This window comes from Elaeis guineensis, chromosome 10 (genome assembly GCF_000442705.2).
Source record: "Elaeis guineensis isolate ETL-2024a chromosome 10, EG11, whole genome shotgun sequence".
Classification (NCBI taxonomy): Eukaryota; Viridiplantae; Streptophyta; class Magnoliopsida; order Arecales; family Arecaceae; genus Elaeis; species Elaeis guineensis.
The window spans coordinates 27,246,222-27,266,335 of NC_026002.2; the positions used below are offsets into that span (position 1 = coordinate 27,246,222).

The following is a 20,114-nucleotide window of genomic DNA, read 5'->3' on the forward strand; positions in this document are numbered from 1 at the left end:
TAGGCAGCCCAATATTCTATACTAATGGGCCTATATCCATACAGAAAGTCTTGGACATCTTAAGCCTTAATAGACCGATAGATAATTTCATGTGACTAATGAAATAATTCTTAAGCCTCGATAGACCGATAGATAATTCTTTAGAGACAAACAATTTTAGAAGTCATTATTAAAATTGCCGGCATCCAAAAACATTTGTTACAAACACCTGCAATTCAATGGCATTATTTGCAACTATAAACTGCAGATGAAATAACGGTTCTTAAAAATTAGAATCCACTCTAAATAGGAACTGAAAAATTTGTGGTAAAGCCCACCACTGTTGCACATGTACTAAAAGAAAACTGTGTCAAACAAAGGATATGGTGTTACGCTTGAAGCTCTCCAGGCCTTGGAACCAAGGGTCATCACAGTTTTCCTCCAAGGTGACAGAGCAAAGGGCCTGATGTTAAGTGTCCTTTTCTATATCCATTATTGATACGGCGACCCGTCACCAGATGGAAACATGGGGAGTGCCAAATCAGGCACAGCTCCCTTGCATGTACTTTAACTACGTTAATTTTGCAACTTGTACATCCACATAGTTACCACAAAACATTGTTGTGGGTCCATCATCACGCACAAGTCTTTTCTTCTTACAACATTCAAACCGTCAATCTGGTTTATAATCAAGTTGTTTTTTTTTCAGCATATGAATAACATACAAAGAGAGAAGTGATAGATGATAATTAGTAGTTTTTACATGTTTGGAAAGACTGCAGATAATACAACAAACTGAAAGCTGCTACAAAGAAGGCTACTGAGTGGGTGAGATTCAGATGCCACAATCCAGTTTACTGGATATAATTTCCTTCGCATTGATTGGATACAGTCTTATCACTCTTCTTCTGGTTCTTCCTCTTCCTGTAGAAGGTTTTCTCTGTTGTCATGGGCCCAAAAGCCTCGTACATCTATAAGCATGCTGGCAACTGTTCCACCTTGCTTGCAGGTTAAAAGATCATTAAGCGTTATCCTAAGAGGGTCAGCCGGTTTGACCATGTCCCAGATTTCATCTCTTACATCTTCGATACATAGCTCATAGTTGCCACCCTCAATCCATTTCTGGTGCACATCTCTGGAATAAAAGTAAAAAATTAAGTCAACAATTTGAAGAGGATGAGACAAGCAATAAAGGTCGAAAAAGCAAAATTTGGCTATTACAAGTGGACAAACAATTCTGAGCAAGAGTTAGGTCCGCTGGAATGGAATGTAATCGAAGAAGCATCATTTTATCAAAGATAATAATAAAAGAGAGCGTCATTCCCTGTTCTTTGATGTATCTAACTAAACAAAGGGTCCGCATTGTGGCTATTTATGGGTAAGTCAACCAGGTATGAACTTTTAACGGAGACTGATCTTTTAGCAAGAAAATACCAATGAAAAATGACAACATATCATGTAGCTGGACCACATGCATGAACATGTTGCATAGCTACAATAAAACACAACAAAATAATCTCATAAGCAGGAATCTTAACAAAAATACAAATGATTTGGACATAAGAATACGGGGGAGGGAGGGGGGGTGGGGTGGAGAAATCTCAGTAAAAATCAAAACTAGTAGAGAATTGCAGTTTCTTAAACAACTTTGCAGGAAAAGTGGCCTGCACATAAAAAACATTTCTTCTTTGGTTTCCCAAAAAGAAAAATAAGGAAGAATGGTTTGCAGATGAAACGTCTTCTTACAATTGCTTAATGTCTTGTATTTTGAGACTTGCAGAACTTTCTCAAAGTACCACAAGCAGGAAACTACAAATTTAATGTAGGAAGACTGTATCGGGTTAACAACTCGGCTTTTGTATGCCACCCTTCTTTTCTTCCATAGCATGAATGGATAAACATCATAATATGCGAAGGTGCCAGCTTGCCAAGCTGGTAAAGTCTCTTGGTGGTGCCATTAGACAGGTTCAAATCCAAACTTCACCAGGTGATAGGAGAGAGGAGAGACAGAGAAAAAAAACTCTATAGGGAGTGGTTCAGGCATCTGGAAGTAAAGAATATCAAAATTTCTCACTAGAAATTCCATAACTAAATATGGTCATGGAAATTATTGACAAAAGAAAAAAAAAACACTGTTAATTACTGGCATTGTATATTTGACAATTATGCCAGGCGACATGTCAACATGGACTAGCAATGACTTGATCCATTACTGGCATTGTATATTTGACAATTATGCCAGGCGACATGCCAACATGGACTAGCAATGACTTGATCCATAATGAAAGAATAAGTTACCTAAACAAAGTATGAATATCAGCTGTTGTGAGGTAGCCCCTTCCCTGAAGATCCAGGCATCGGAATAAGTATGTCAATCCTTCTGGAGTGTCTTTGTTTTCCAGAGCCAAAACAAAATCAAGAAAACTTTCGAAGTCCATCTCACGAGCATTCCTCGCTCCAGTTTTACCACGGCGTACATGCTCATCAAAAACTGAAACAATAGAAATGACGATTCCAAGTAAAGCTATTAGGATATGCAGCCATACAAGCAAGTAGCAATGAGGATGCAAAATCATATATTATTTAGATCGCAATCAAAACTCAAATACAGGGGATTAAACCAAGCTCCATCAGCTGAATATTTAATATTTACATAGATTTGCAGCAATCTCAAACATCGGTTGGAATCAACTGATCTGTATATCCTTGACCAGAGATTACATATTTTGCAGAAATTGAATCTCCACCAAGATTTATTTTGCAGAAATCCAAATTAGCATTAATAATTCATATATCTCTGGCCAGAACTTTAAATATCTCTAACATGACTGGTTCCAGAGATCAGAATTAAATTATGTTAGTTGCAAATAGCCTTTAATTCAAGCTAGATGCGCTTTACAATTGGCGATAGATGGAAGCAAGTACAATGGCATAAAAACAGAAGAGAGCAAATAATGTCAAATAAACCCTGCTCAACTCATGTTGTGTACAAAGATTCTGTAGGGCTATCAAAATCTGGTGGAGTTAGTGAAGTCATGAAAGATACACAGGGAGGAGGGAGGGAGAAGGGGCACGGGTAATGAAACTAGTTAGCTCTGAACAAGGAGACTGTGAGTGAGCTTCATACAAGATGATATCTTGGCACATTAAATCAGTTCTAGATTATCCAAGCTCCTTTGTAGTAGAACTTTTTCAGATGCCAGGCTAGTTCGTACTAGATTATGCTGATAAAACTTTGATTGACACTGAGGAAGAAACGTTATAGTTGCATGAGGAAGAAACTGTTCAAAAACAATATACTGTGTTGATTATTAAGAAGAGGACCTACTAATACTGCAAAAATAATTGCTCCATTGTTCATATGTTGTTACACAATGAGGTACCTAAATATTTTCTAAAATAAAATCCATCAAAGACGGTACAAACTGCTTCTCAAACACAGGATGTATCAAGTTGCTTACCAATGATATAAGCCATGGTAGGTTAAAATGTTCGAAGGTAAGAAGACAAGAATGCTAAAAACAAACTAGGCTGGAGCACCTATCTGCTGAGGAGTGGGGAGGAAAAACTTGCTAATGCAGGAGTTCAACTCAATAAAATTATCCCACTTACATAAGCAAAATAGTTATATTTTAGAATTTGGGCCTAGGTCCAGAGTGAATTTTATAGTTTTGTTATCTTTAAAATTATTGAATTTGATTAGAAGTGTCTGAGGCCTCCACAATGGGTCTTCATTTGCTTCAAGAAATTTACATAGGTTTAGAATGAAGCTTAGGATTCTTAGACATTTGTTTAATCCAAATAATACTGAGCTTTCTATCAAGGACCAAAAATGTAAATTTCATTAAAAATGAAACTTAGTAGAGTTTAAATGCCCGAAGGAGGTGCGACAATCAAGGACATTCTCATTTAGGTTAATTGTATGCTCAGGACACATGCACATACACAAACACAAACAAATATTACCATTGACAAAATCATTTGGTGTAAGTCAAAATTTATCATTATGGCAAGACATCTCTAGGGAGCTCTCCTCCAAAATAAGTTAAAATGCATCAGTCTTCTCCATGCTATAGCTGATCACAGGGCTGGGCTTGGGCACAGAAAGTGTCAAATGTTAAGATAGGCTCAGCCCAAAGCCCAACTAAAAATGAATATAGTTTAGGCACAAGGCCCAGCCCATGATCAGCTTTAATCCATGCCAACTAACACATGGCCACTCATTTTATTTAACCCTAAAGTCTAAACCATATGCGAAGTATATTATGACATTTATTATTAGAACTCTGTTCCTGTTATCCTCGCAGTTCTAATGTTTCAACCTTTATGATGGGTTTTGCTCAGCTTTTCTTATATCATATATTAATCTCTCAATTCACTTTAAAGGCACTCTGAAAGATAGAAAACCAGAGCCACAAATCAGCAAGACTTTTATGGCATGTGGAAATTGCAGACTCAACCAAGAGTGAAGATGATGCATAAGTGAACAACAATAATGACAAGCTAATTACTTTATTTCAGTTCCTAACCTCTCTCGATGAATATTTCTGTCAGTGTCCCATCTGCATATTCTTTAAGCTCCTGCTTACTCAACGACCCACTTGTATCTTTGTCAAGAGCAAGAAACATATCTGCAAAATAGTAGTACAGTCAGCAAAACTCTGATGATCATACCAGTATTTATACACTTTTATTCCTTTTCTGAACAAGTTCTGAATTTCTACAGAATCCAATTTAAATTTTATGTAGGTTTGTTTGATATATGGCTAGAATATAGGTTTCAGCCAAAGCAGGTCGGCTTTGGCAGAGACCAATTTGAAACTGACACTCTGTTTCAGCGAACTTCTAACATTTTCAGTAAACCATTTTTTATTTTCAATAGGTAGATATGTTTACTTTTTATAAAATTCTTCGATATTTTCTTCTTATTTAAAATTGATTTATTTCTTCTAGTTTAGAATAGCATAAGCCAAAACTTCAAGCGATAAAACAATCAAAATGTCAACAACTAAGTCACTGAATTAACTGCCAATCAAACAGTATACAACTACTTAAGAGTATGATACTCAAAATATAACTAGACTAAGGAACAACTCCATGTATACAAGCATGATGCTCATCATTTAACACAGTTTACCATCATACACTACTAAGTCACTGAATTAACTGCCAATCAAACAGTATACAACTACTTAAGAGTATGATACTCAAAATATAACTAGACTAAGGAACAACTCCATGTATACAAGCATGATGCTCATCATTTAACACAGTTTACCATCATACACTACTCACTTCTGCCTCATGTTGGTTTGATTGCCATCTAACAGTTAGGGCCTAACCATGTTTCTTTTTCTTCTTTTCCTTCCACTTTCAGCCCCTGGAATGTATTTTACAGTTTATACCAAGGACCTTATACACGCTTGTGCCCTGTTTCATACACAATTATGTGCAGTTTTATACAAGGGCCAGGGACCCAAAACAAAATGACCATCACGACAAGTGACCAGGAATAACATTTCTGATCATAAGGCCATATGATTGTTAAATGGCAGGCAAACCAAGGACCAGAAATTGAGTTGCCTAAACACAAAACTGCTATTTTACACCACAAGTGGGTCATATTTTAAGGGATGCTGCAGATTAACTCTAGCAATGAAGTACCACAAAAAATCCATGCCACCTGCTACACATCAGTATCCATAGCAGAATAGAACCTCATTGAAGTGGAATTGCACCAACAATTGTGTTTTTTTTTTCTTACCACGCTTTCTACAAACCCACATGGCAAACAGTAATGAACACACGTCCGCATAATTAACCTATGTCCAGTTGCTAGAATAGTCCTGCTGATTGCATAAAAGGAAATCTTCTGGCATGCATGGAAACAGATGTTATATAGACACTTCATACACACAGCCAACAGTAATGAAAACAAATTGGGTCATAAACCTATGAATGACTGTTGGACCTCTATTTTGTTTGCCAGATGACTGTAGTTGAAATGAAGCTTCCCATAACACACTGAAAATAGATAATTACTTACTGATTATGCAGTCATTCTACCTATATTAAGAAATATTTTGCAAGTTGTCTGACTTACAAGTGAGAAGTTCAAAATCAAATATTGTTGTTCAAAATTTATTTGCTCAAAATTAATTTGCTTGTTCTTAGGTTCACCATCATATCATAATGCCCCTAACAACATGGGTCCTATATTGTACCAAAGCCAGCATCACTTCTTCATGCATACAGAAAAGGATATATAAATTTATTAAATTCGGAAAGTATCTCTGATATAATAGAACAATAGACATACCGCATATACGTTGCGCAGAAGTTAAAGAGAACCAATTCTCTGCCTGCTCAGTATCAGTAACTTCTTCCTCACTTTCCTGAAATAAAAATTGAAGTCAGTTCCAAAAGATTCTTAACAATCTAGAAGTGGAATCAGAAACAATCAAGTCACCTACCCACACCACATAAACGTGGGGTTCATAAAAATTAATTCCCTTGAGAAAAAAGGGAACTTCCTATTTTTGAACAGGGGCATGGAATTTGTTATTTCAGGATGGATCCAAATATTATTCAATGATTGGACTGCCTCACCATACTCAAGGGATAGAACCAAAAAAAACGAGTTTCCTTAGTTGACCACTTCATTAAATAACTGATCATAAAATCATGCACCAATTTCTTTGCAGTAACAACCAAAGAAATTTCCATAACTTTTCTTATATACCAAAGTTTCCATCTATATGCTTGCACACCTTTCATGAGGCAGTACAAGCATAATTGCAGGTTATGGCATGGTACAGACGTACAGCCATTTAGGAATCAAACAACATTGCAAGACACATTATCTACAAGCACCCCCGTATATTTCTTTCTTCCATCTCCGCTCAGGGGTGTCATATGAATAGCATAAAATATGGGACAAATAGGAGTAACATAAAGCGTATTCAGATAGAATTTTATTCTTATATCCATTATATTTTCTCAGGAAAGTTATCCGCCTCTCATACCACCAAATACTCCATTTTGTAATCATATATACAAAATGACAACAATGCTACATGAGCAAAATCTCCCTGCATAACACCTAAAGATTTATACCCAGTTTGGATAGCCTAAAATACCAGGGTATTTCCTGATACTCTGGTATTTTTTATCTCTAATGAAAACAAGGAAAAAGACACCGTGGGGGTGTTTGGAAATGATATTCAAGTCTGAAAATACCCTGGTATAGACTCCATGGTTGAGTGCTTTCATACTCCAACCAAACCAGCAGAAAAGGGATTCCTACGTTTATCAAGGACTTCACCCATCACGTCCCCTCCCCCTTTGCTTGCTACTATTCCTATCTCCATCACTCCTATTGTAGGGTATTCAACACATGCCCTTTCTCTTGCTCTTACTCTCTACTCAAAACACTTTTCCTCTTCTCCCTTTAACTCCCACAATCCCTTTCCACTTCCAGGGTCCCAGTTCCACTATCCTCCCGGTACCAGATCCCTCTCTCTCTCCTCCCCTTTCTCTTCCACCTGCCAGCAAACCAACCCACTCGGTGATGACCTGATCCACTCCTCTAATCAAGTTATTAAGCTGGCTTCTTCAAGACTGGAGGTGGACCTGGCTCTCTGGCACTGCTCCTCGCCCTTTTCTCTCTTCCACCGGCTGCTCAACTCACCCTTAGCCTCCCGCTCTGGTGCCTAGGAGCATTGTGCCCTCTTCCCACTCAGATGATTCTTGTCTTGGTCTTCCTTTCCTCCATCCTCGAGGTATTGTCCCTTGTTCTCAACTTAGTAGATCCATAAGTGGTGATGAATTTTCATGGAGGATTGAATTATTTGGTTTGATTTTCTCATGACCTTTGTTCTTCTATTGAAGGATCAGTGTTTTGGACTATCGAATGGAAGGTGGCACCCTCCTATGTCCATATTGTTCTTGATGTATGTTTTGTGAGGGCTTAGGATGGGTGATGCTTGGTTATGTATTTTCTATGACAGCTTAGGACCCTCCTATGCCCACATTTTGGATGAGGGCACCTTCCTTTGCCTGAGACATGCTCAATAGAATGTTTGCGAGGGCTAGAGATGGATCCTTTTGGTGAGTCATGGTTTTGATTTGTTTCATCCTGATTTTGAAGTTCATTATCTTACTCTTGACTGGTTTGTGTAGGTTCCACTAATGTAGTGGTTCTTCTCTGTTGTTCGATGCATGCGATTGTAGACCATGGATATTTTAATGCCAGCACGTAAGCATATTTCTCACCCCATTTTTGGTGTTTGGACTCTGCTATTTTTGCAACTAATTTTATTAATAATATAGTTCTTCAGTGCAACTATTCATTTTCCATGCACCGGTGTTAATCTTTTGGTTCCCTTGCTTAAATTATACTTGTTGAGATGCAATTGGATGGCCAAGTGTCAGCCATTGCATCTGCACATATGAGGCGATGACGACAAACTGATCTCTGTGGTCTTTGCCAGGTATAGCATGCAGCCGATGGTGACATGATCCACAAGTCGATGCTTAGTATAGCATGCACGGCATGCAACTGGCATTATCATGATTCACTAGTCTACACTTTACATGGCATGCATGGCATATGCCCTATTCATGAAAGAGAAAACTTAAAAAAATTTTCTGTGGCCATCCAAATACATGAAATTCAAGAAAGTTGGAGTATGTTTTCCCGTAGTAACTGCTTCATGCATCACCAGATTACTAGAGTTTTTTATTCTTTGGAATTTTTTCCTAGAGTATCCAAACAGGGCCTGGGTGAAAATAATTTGCATTCATATTTCAAGCATGCAGAGTGAAGGGATACATGTAGAGTGCCTAGTTGTGTGAAGTTGAGTTTTTCTAAGATATACTGCACATTTATTTCTCACATGTTCCCCCAAATTACAACTCGTTCCTAAAATTTACCGATCAAGTAATACACAGAGACCCAGGTACAATCAAGAAGGCCTTCATTCAAAAAGTGCATCCTTATATGTGGTACAATAATTGGTACTGACAAAGAATAGGTCATCAAACTATGAAGACTTAGAATGATATCCATAATTGTATATACAGGGAGTAAACACCGTGAATAAAATTGAACAATCCGATTTTATACATATTGATGGTATTTTTATGTAATTAACTATTTTGCTAGTCCAGTTCCAGCAGAATTGTTTTATCAGTCAAATACATAAAGAAAACAAAAATAAATCATGCATCAAATCATTGATTGATGGCATCCTCTTCTGCAAGCAGAGCAAAGTACAGTAATGAAAGAACTGTCAATGAGATGCAAGTAGTCAGCCAAAAAACTACCTGGTGCAGTTCCATGAGCTCCTGGAGACAGTTACTAAGCAGCACCTTCTTTATGCATGCTTTCCCTATGAACCACCAAAGAATATCCGTCTTAATATTTTATGAAAAATTTTAGAATCCAAGAAAAAGGGCTCAAGATTTCATTTTATGGTATCTTAAACTTAACAATTCTTTGGTATTTACTTCCTATTGCAGTCTGGTTACAGTGGCAAACCTCGCCTATGAGGATCACAAAAGAAAAAGAACTTGTGGGCAGCTATACGACAATACATCTCGACAAAGGCTGCAGGCATATCCCGGAGTTGTGCCAGATTAGGAATCAAGCCTCTTATATAGGCCTCCATTTCCTGCAGTTGCAATGAGGTCTACCTACATAAGATATCTTGATAAATGACCAGGAAAGATTGATAAGTCAAAAGCATATAAGAGTTCACACATGAGGTTGAAGGAAGCCATCAGAATCCTCATCAAGCTCACTCATATCAATTCTTGCTTGAGTAAGTGAAACCTGATGCAAAAGAAAACCGAATTATCAGAGAACTAATTATAAACTAAGCATGTCACAATCATAAATTCTAAAAAAAGGCAGCAACTCATCACAATGAAAAAATAAATTGGAAGACTAATCCAAGTATAACCAGTAACGCTAGCTTTTATAGACAAGTAAAACACAGAATGAAATAGGATTGAATTGCCATATAGGCACATAGGAATGGATGGTCATATACGACTGAAATCAAGAATTGCCACGGTCATCACAAATGGCATCATAAGTGTAAGCTGTACAAAGTAAGAACGGTAAATAAAAGACAGCCTATCATTGATAGGCAAGCTGTTTTATTCTGAAAGCTTCTTTGTCAACCAACATTGCTGTGGCCAATATCAACCATCATATTACATTTCCAGCCTATTTATCTCTATAAATATGATCTCCAACTAGTAGATTAAACTTCTCAACTCCACAACTGTCGACCCTCCTACATTTGATAGTAATTTGTGTTTCTGATCTCTTTGGAAATCTTACCAACCTTCAAATTCTTTATCAGTCATGAAACTCTTTTACATCCACACTGATCAAGTGTTCAGAGAATTGTGCCATTTCTTCATAGAAAACCGCCTTTATATTGAACTAGTGGCTTTCTAAAGTTAATGCAAAAATCTGATTATGGAAATATCACATGATCACAGCATGAATGTGCATAGCCTCCATTGCACATGGCATGAAGAAGATAAGGAGAAAGTAAACAATTATCCTTGGAAACATCAAGTTTCATCAAAGAGGAAGATGACGAAAAACAGAACAAACTCTCCACCCTCCAAATTCACCAAGTCCCTCCAATTCACTGCTAAAACCAAACAAACAGTACATTGCTCTACTCTTCCTCTCCACTCAATCATTCAAACTCAAACAAACCAAAATACTGGGCAATTTTCTCATATAAAAGATTACAGCAATCTAGTTAAGCACCTCTCAGATCATCAAAGAATATGGAAAACCATCCCTTCCAATGTGACCTTCATAATTTTCCATCATAATGTCAGGCCACATATGCAAACTTCTCACCCTTCCCCCTTTTTGACATCTTCCAATTCTCACTTCAACTTGAGTATAAGATAGTTCAGACAGGTTTCAATTAGATGATAAAAGGATGGATAAACATGATCCATCCATTCTGTAGAACTGAAGGAACAAAAGAAACATAGACAAGTCGGGAGACAAACTAGGTCAGTGTGGTCCACCATTATTGCTAGCAGGCTGCAACCATATTTGGTCTAAGTACCTGATGAAGATGAAGAAGAATAGCAAGTCTGGTCTGCGTACATTTTGCTTCTCAATTACGATGACAACTTCAAAGGCACAGTAGAAGGAATTCCTTTTTATCAATTTGATGTAACCATATTATAAGATAAAGACTTGAAACTATTTTTCCTTAAGTGCTCGTGTATAAGTCTAGGATGTTCATTAATGGGGAAGAGAAGAGTTCAAGACAAAGACATATCCCAATTGTAAAAAAATAAAATAATAAAAAAGTAAATATTTGTTATTAAATTAAAGACATAAAACATCAAGGAAAAGAACGACAAATTATTCCAAAAGAGTACCAGAACATTAACTGAAAATTTAACATATATATATGTGTGTGTGTGTGTGTGTGTGTAAGAAATATGTTATGTTCTGCATATGGAGTACATAAAGTTCAGTAGCATATACCTAGCCCACAGACCAGGGCCGGGTAGAATGTGTTGAACGTTTTCAATCTCAAAATCATGACCACATCCTTTCCTAGATTCAAACATTATGAATTTTGAAAGTTGGGATTTTTCAGATGGTCTTTGTTTACTAGAGACGGAAGGGCCAAGAACAAAATATTGTACAATGAGAAGGAGAAATTTGGAAAATTCAACTCAATGTAGAAACTAAAATTTTCAGTTTCATGATTTCAAAGATTATATGAAGTTTCATGGCATAATAAACACCTAAAAGTATAAAATTAAAACTTGTAAATGCAAAAAAAAAAAAAATAAAGAAAAGTAAAATCACAAAGCATCATGATTTTATGGTGCACTCAAACACACCCTAATTTATCATACGGGAGTGTTACACATCAAGGACTATGTTTTGTTGAATGTGTTTGAACCATGACAACTACTGACTCATAAGTTATATTGAACCAGAGCAAAGGACCATCTTTCCAAGCTATTAGTAGCACGATGGGAGACCAACTGCACATTCTTTTGTAGAATGATTAAGCAGCATATCCATTGCAAATTAGCATTGTTGGACCTGTTAGTCTCAGCATTCCACAAATAACAGCATTCCTTGTCAACGACTTTTTTGTCTGTCGCATGATTACATTGATATGATTACCATTGGCCAGCAAAAGAGGGGTGGATTTTAAATAAATGGGCTTGCTTTTTTTTTTTTTGGAATCAAATTAGGACTTCTGGTCCAACATATAATCAAAAAGTAGTGAGAAAACTGCATGAATTGAAATGCCTATTAGGAGTTAGTGAGTAGCGCTCAAATTTGGTTTAAGCACCACGTTTAATGGGTTGTAGCGTGACATGACTAAAAACAGAATTCTTTTGAAACATTCTTTGTCCTATAAGAGTACTATCTCTAACTTTCTTGAGTAGTCTAATTTGCCTAGCATCAACAACTAATCAACCCACTTGAACTAAACAAAGGATGAGGGTTCAAATCTGATCATTATTTCAAAACTGTTTAGAGACTGATCTCCGGCTTCCTGAGAAAATTAATTGTAAATAAGTAAGAGCAGAAACAGGGAGGAAGAAAAGAGAGAAGGCCCGGAGTGGCAAGAAGAGGAGATCATGAGTTTTTTTTTTTTTCCTTAAAAAAAAAAAAAATCCTGCGTTAACTTTCATTAATAGGCAACCAAACAACCAAAACATTCATGTCTCCCTATCCCTTATCAAAGTTTTATAAGCCCCAATATACGTATCCAGAATTACCTCAACAAATGAATTAACCTAGAGCAACTTAGGTAACATTGACACTTGGGTTGTAATGACTCAAATAACATCTTAATCACTGCTTAGAATCTACATAAAGGCAAGTCAAATAAGCATAAAATAGAACAAAGAAAAATAAAAAAATAAATCAACATATATCATCCTTATAGTCCTTCAGCATCAATAAGTCTTCACTTCTTATGTCAGTCCGGATAAGTTCTTTCTTAGTGCTCATGATGCACCACCTCTCCCAACAGGGTTAGCCCCCTCAGGGTACCAACGTCCCTAATTGAAAATCATATTGTTATATTGACTGCAAGCACAACAAGTATATTTACCCACATATTCTTTGACAAACTCTTCTTGCTGCAATTTTGCTCTTCCCCAAAAACTCATTTTGAGACTTGATATTATAATGAAGAAGTCCATCCAGAAAGGCAGGATGCATTCCCTGAAGAGCTTTAGGTTCTTAGAGGTGTACATGATTGTAACTCTGTCCACTTCCTGCAAGGAAGATGATCTTAAATGTAGGTAAATCTAAATCAAAACTCCATCTATTGATCTCTTAAGGTCAAACATATGCTTAAAGAACAAAGCTTCAACTTTATGGTGATGTCAATCCAAATACGTTGACTCTGCCAGGGTAAGACTCAATTATTATGTTAGTGACCACTGTAACTAATTGTTGAGAAAAATACCTCGAAATTTGGTCCACAATAAGCCAAAAACGAGATCCAAGAAGACGAACGGAGTCCAATGAATCTAAGAACAGTCCAAACGAAATTCAGACGGCGAAGATACTCGTGAAGGAAGCCTGAAAGGAGCTGGTACGGCCCATGGGCTGTCGAAGGGCCCCACGGGCCGGTGTAGGCTGCCGGTGGCACAGGCCAGGCCCAGCTAAGCATGCGGCACACGTGGGCCGCAGCGCTGGGCAGGCCCAGACGTGCGGGCGTGGCCCTCGACCGAGTGCAAGCCCGCTATCCGATCGCGGTCCACCATGGATCGTGCTCCATGCGGTCTACCAGATGCAGCGTAGACCAATCAGGGGTAGGCGACATCCAACGGTGACTATTTTGGCATGATCCGATGGCTCTGGTTCGATCCAGTTGGCATCAGATGGCTGAGGTTGATTCCTGATTTTAACTGAGACAGTGGTGTGCGATCCGACGGTCTGGAACGCTCTGGAGGAAGATCCGATGGCCACAATTCATGTCGACTGTGATCAAAAGATCAGAGGACTGATTCTACGCGATCGGACAGCTTTGGTTCGAGCTGATTATGATCGGACGGTCCAAAAGGATTTTAGGATTTGATTTAAGCCCGATATCCTAATCAAACATTGTTTTGATGATTCTAGAGGCTATATAGCTCCGATTGATGAGTTGTTTGTTGCGTAGGATAGCTGATGACGTCCTGATCGTGCAGAGAGGCTTCAAGAGAGGTTTCAGAGAGCTTTTGTGAGAATTTTGGGACTTCTTGTTGAGAGATCTTTGTACAAGGATTGAGTGGTGAGTTCTTCTTGTATTTGTTTGATTTTTTTTCTCTTATAATGAAGCTTGTACACCCCGTGGAGATAGGCTTGAGGCCAATCCATGTTACCTTGATTTGTTTGTGGTATTTTTCTCTCTCTTTCTTCTTTCTTCCTCTCTCAACAAGCGGTATTAGAGCACAACACTAATAGCCTATATGTTTGTCATTGTGGGTTCTATTCATCATAGTAATTCACCATTTATCTGCAGTCATTTGACTTGCTTGTGGTAATACAAACAAAAGCTAATAAAGCAAACATTGGTCATGATGACTTTGATTTGACATTATAAAGTTCTACATGAAAATAGAATCAAAGAGTTTTGTTGATGCATAGCAAGAACTATCTTTGTACAAAGTAAAGTCTTTGTATTATGTAAAAATCAATTATATTAGCCCATATATATATATAATATAAAGAGAGAGAGAACAAATAGTTAGAAGAATATGATTGCAAAAAAGTAATGGAAACTTTACAAGTGCTATTATTTCTGTCACTATAATAATAAATGTAAGAATATTCTTCAATGGCAAAGAAACAAAACCTACTGTTCTCATCACATAAAGATAAAATGGTAGGATGGCTATTCTTCCAGATTCATCTTTCTCGAACTTCATAAAATTTGATGGGCTAAAAAACCGACGGCATTTTGGGCCAATCTGCTCTGCACAGACAGATGCAATATGGCAGAAATCTTCATAGTTCATCTGTTGACATAAGCACATGAATCAAACACTTGGAAGTTGGAATAAACGCACCCAAAATGTATCAAATATGAAGCAGTAACAAGCAAACATTATACATTTTAAAGATGTAAATGGTGGTCAGAGTTCAAGATGATGTGCATCCAGTTTCAATCTAAATTATACAAGGTCAAGAACTTTGAACCAGATCAAAAAAAAAAATCCTCAGAAAACTATGGTTAAAAATGGGATCAGTCCATATAAGTTTTCGCTATCGTCTGGATTACATGAAGAAAGATTGATTATCTGAGCTATTTTAGGTCAAAACTAGGTTCATTGAGTACGAAAACCGGACCATAACCCTGGTAGGATAGGATGGTGTAAAGATTCAGGTCAGGACAGTTCAGGTCAAAATCCAACCCGTTGATACATCTAGTTAGAGAACTTAATATTAGGCTTGCAATGCAGACATAATTCTTGTTCAACAAGACTGAGAGCCAATCTAGTAGAAAAGCAAAACCAGACCAAAAAACCTAACAATACTGCAAATATGAACTTATAAATTTGTCTGGTGCAAAATAAATCTGATCAGGATCATGGTCTACCAAATCATAAATATCCTTATTCATCAATCATTTGAATAACCCTGCTATGGTTGTGACTTCCTTTAACAGAACTGTCAGCTGCAAAGTCTCCATTGCGAACTTGTAGAAGGATATATTTGACTTTAAGATCTAAAGCATGATGAACCATTGACAATAGTGCATGGCTTGTGAAAAAACTCATTAGGCTTGCGACATATAACCACACACAGATTTGTAGTTCTTCTTTGATTTCCTATAATGTAACCAATTCTGAAGAAAGGCATTTATTAAACAACGAACACCACCTCCTCCTTTTCCAAGTACTTCAGTACATGAATCTCGACTATTGAGGTTAGTCCAGGTAATTTTATGATAGCTTATTATAATTTTAACCTTCTATTATTCATAGACTAAATTAACAAAGGGCTGAAATAGGAATACAAGGGGCTGAGAAAACCATCAGTAAATGGAGAAAACATCAAGCCAGCATGTATGGATTCCCCTCTCACCCAAAAGATTAGAAAAAACAAAAGCCAAAAGGAACCAGATTGAATTTATAGATGTATAAATACCTTTTCAGCACCAGTGGCATCATCAATCACACAATTTTCTCTTAAGCAAACCCACATGGCATCCAGATCATCTGCATTTAGAAGTAGTTCGGACTGTTTCTGCAATTAATGATGAAATGCATATAGAATGAGAGCATGTTAGACGAGACCAGATACATCATACATAGCAGAAAAAGAAAACGTAGAATAAAAATTAATACTGAGCAGAAAGAGCATATGCTACAGTTTTCCAGAAACAGCATCACATGGAACTTTCTACATAAATCTTCAAAAGATCAAACTATATATATGGCTTAATACCTTTAGAAACCGGTACTTTGCCAACCTTTGAACCCTATGACTGATTGATCCTTCTTCAGGCTTCTGTTTTAGAAAACAATATATATTAGGGGAAATATCTCAGAATTTATAAATCACATGTTCGGTCCATATATAACAGGTATTGTCAGGAATGTAGCAGTTTGCCAAGCAAAAGAAGCTCCTTGTAACATAAAGCCGCTATCGCTGACCATACTTGAAGCTGCACGTAATATTTTTCACAACTGCTTGAAAATACTAACGAAATATACAGAAATCAACTCTGCAGCATGCCTTTTTGTAGAAACTAGGAATAGAGCCTGCTTCAGCATTTTTCTGCTGCCGTTCTTTAAATATCTCAAGCAAGATCCTTTTTGTTTCAAGCTCTGCAAGTTAAAATGGATAGTTTAGAGGAAAAAAATAAGCAAAAGTTCGCTTAATATCAATATATGAGAATTTTGCCCCAAAACAAAAGAATGGAGGCATCGGATCCGATTCTTTTCATCAAAGATCACAGTAACCTCCTTAAAAAAATACCAGAAAAAGAAAGAAGGAAATGTTTCGAGACGTTAACAAAAGATAGCATGATAAACATAAGCAATTTGGTGTCATTCAGAAATGAAAAGTTAAGGAAAAGAAGAAAAGAATGAACTCTATTGAACTCTCTTTTTGTAAAATTCTCCAACGGTACATTCCAAGCAAAATAGACAACGATCTAAAAAAAAAAAAAAAAACAATATTAGCTCTTCAATATGAATCCAATGGTTTGAAGTTCAAGTAGAGAATGTGATAAAAATCCCCCTTCATGCACCAAACATAATTACTGCCTCCCATGACCATAACCTCTTTAGATTGTACTGGATCTTGGATTCTAAGCTCATTCGATCACACCTTCACGATAGATCAACTAGGCATGTAGGGTTTATCCAAGTCCATTCTACTCTAGTTTGCACTAGACTCTCGTACATTATCCAAACACATTTAAGAACTTATCTTCTAGCTAATTTGCTTGTCCCATTTGCACCCTAAAAGCCCGATTTCTAGGTAAATTTCAATAGAAGGGCATAACGCAGCCTCATAAAACACCATAAAATACCACAGAGAGATCGGAAGCGGGGTCAAGAGGGGCCTCACCCATAAGGGCTTCTGATCCGAGTCCGGCGCCGGATCCGATGAACCGGCGTAGGTTCCGAACCCACGGCATGGAGGAGGCCGGAGGGATCTTCTTGGGGGCGGCCTCGTGGCCCCCTTCACCGTCGCTGGAGCCGCTGTACATCGGCTCGGCTCTTGCCGCCGACAAGCAGCACCGGGAAGGACGAAACTACTCCCAATCACCGGAGCCCAACGAGCATGGGTGGATCAAAAACCGTAACCCTAGCCGGACCGAAGAGCTCTCGCTTCCAGGGGGGGGAGAGAGAGAGAGTAGGCCGAAATGGAAAGCGTTGAGGTTTATTTCCCCCTCACATTCCGCTGTCTTTCCTCGGACAGCAACCAGCTATTTGTAATGCACATTTTGAAGTAGGACTGCATGCATTACAGAAACTTTGTGAAAAATAATAATAATAATTTTAAAATAAATGACGAATCATTCAAATTAAAAATCTAATTTATTAAACATGATATACATCATAAAAATATCTAAAAATCAAAATTTATATATTTTAATAATATCTGACCTATATACTGACTTGGTATAGAAACGAATATAGTAGTTGTATTAATATTGTAAAATGTATGATAAGATATATAAATTAAAATCCGCTTTATGAATTTTGATCAATGTATCCTAATGTATCTTAAATATGGATAAATTCAAATCATCAAGTTTGATGATAAGAACATAGTTAAATATGGGATCATACTATTAAAATCAATCATTTTAATACATGCTTGATAATTAGTTAAAACCCATCAAAGTATATGAATTTTGGATCTATATATTTTTTGTAATGTAGGATCATGTTGGGCTATTTGGATTTTAAGTGTGCTGTTGATTCATATATTGATACTACTTGGTTACTTAATTCCAATTACCTTGTTCTTCCTAAAATCCAAAAAACATTGCTTTACATCTTAGTACCAGCTTTGTTGATTTTGTCTCGTTTTATTGGCATACCCTTTTAACTTATGAAGGTATAATCAAGGTTCAAGACCAATATCACCTCTTCGGCCATCGAGGGGCCTGGACTATCCATTGCCTATTCTATTTATGCCTTCCATTAGCAGTTCCAAGTGAACATTAAAATCTTTTATATCTTAAGACTTATAAATGGAGCTCTCCTGTAAGGAAGACGAACACAGTCCAGGTAAAATGCTTCATTCCAAAATTGAAAAAATAGAGTTTGAGTAATAAAAGTTATTGAAATGAATACACACCTTTTACCTCAAAAAAAAAAAAAAAAAAGAATATACACCTAAATAATCATGAGTTTGCAGGTTTTCTTTCTAAATTTGTAGAGAATAGCCTTTTAAAAATAGATATCCATCTTACGGTTTTTCATTTCATCATAATATTACATAAATTAAATTGTTTGAATTTTTTAACCACACAAGCTATATATGTTTGTCTCAGTGATTGAGATAAAGATTACATTTTATACAATTGTTCTTATTATTTTATCTATTCAGCAACACAGGTTTATTAGAACCATGGCCACCTTGGTCTCATGACTTCTATCTTTTTTTTTTTAAATTTTTTTTGTAACAATTCTTTTTCTTATGTTATTTCTCAATAAAATAAAATGAAATTCTTGTCTTATTTTATGAAATGAAATGCAGCATAGTTGTGTAACATGGTGTCTAAAGTTATAATTGGAGTTTTCAATAACAATAGTTTTATGAAATTTTTAGGATAGTCATTTGCTGGAAAATTGATGCGCTCTTTTTTAGCTGAGTAGCCAAAAAGTCAGCAGCATGATGTCTTTGCCATCCAAGAGGAATATTGTCTTGTGATCAAGTCGTTGATGTGTTTTTGAAAGCTAAGAATGATATTAGCTAGCAGATTTTTGGGCAAAGAAATGTTTCAATAGGGTCAAAGGCTCTCAGTAATGGAATCCAACTGCGGAGGAAATCCTTAGTTACATTAGGTAACAGATTTTTGAACATGGCAGGGTTTCAATAAGTTCAAAGGCTATCAAAGATGGCAGTGGGGAGGAATATAGTTGGCTAAAGAAGACAAAGCATAATTCAATAAAGAATAAAGAATCTCAAAAGTGAAAAACTTACTTTTAATTTACCAAAAAAAATAAAACTTACTTTCATGTTATTTTTGTTTTCCTGTCATCCAAATAGGTGGAAAACCCAATTATTTTGGACTTCAATTTTCCAAATTAAACCTTTTCCAAGCAACCAAAAATAATATTACCACAGCACTAAGTTGTCGATGGAGGGACTCTTTTTCATTTTTCCTTTTTTTTTTTTTTTGTAAAATCCACTCATTACCAGAAGTTACTCGAGAGAGCATATAGAAAGCGCTGCAGTTCTTTCGCGTGCATGTATCTAAATTCCACGGTCTTGTATCATCGACGTACATATATCCAATGAGTCCGTTAATCTCAAAATATCGTTCTTTTAGGCTGAGATGGCCAACATAAAACCCACGTCTGCTAAAGGAAAAAAAAAAAAAAAAAAGCAGGTTATTTTAATCGGATAAAGATTCGTACTCAATGTG

The 20,114-nt window shown here is 36.7% G+C and overlaps 1 protein-coding gene and 1 non-coding gene across 2 annotated transcripts; both read right to left on the reverse strand.

The window, feature by feature from the left end:
• Nucleotides 1–600: 600 nt before the first annotated feature.
• Nucleotides 601–17,913, reverse strand: LOC105052478 (probable serine/threonine-protein phosphatase 2A regulatory subunit B'' subunit TON2). The gene is made up of 12 exons (XM_010933298.4): nucleotides 17,579–17,913; nucleotides 16,739–16,830; nucleotides 16,448–16,510; nucleotides 16,148–16,246; nucleotides 14,857–15,015; nucleotides 9,743–9,814; nucleotides 9,521–9,653; nucleotides 9,307–9,371; nucleotides 6,299–6,374; nucleotides 4,509–4,610; nucleotides 2,278–2,470; nucleotides 601–1,114 (listed from the first exon to the last, which is right to left on the reverse strand). Exons 1-12 carry the CDS (start codon nucleotides 17,718–17,720, stop codon nucleotides 877–879), a joined length of 1,434 nt encoding a protein of 477 aa, XP_010931600.1. The 5' UTR covers nucleotides 17,721–17,913; the 3' UTR covers nucleotides 601–876.
• On the reverse strand, nucleotides 1,731–1,848 carry LOC114914604 (small nucleolar RNA snoR104). Its single transcript, XR_003802086.1, has one exon. It is a non-coding gene; the product is annotated as a small nucleolar RNA snoR104 (small nucleolar RNA).
• Nucleotides 17,914–20,114: the final 2,201 nt, after the last annotated feature.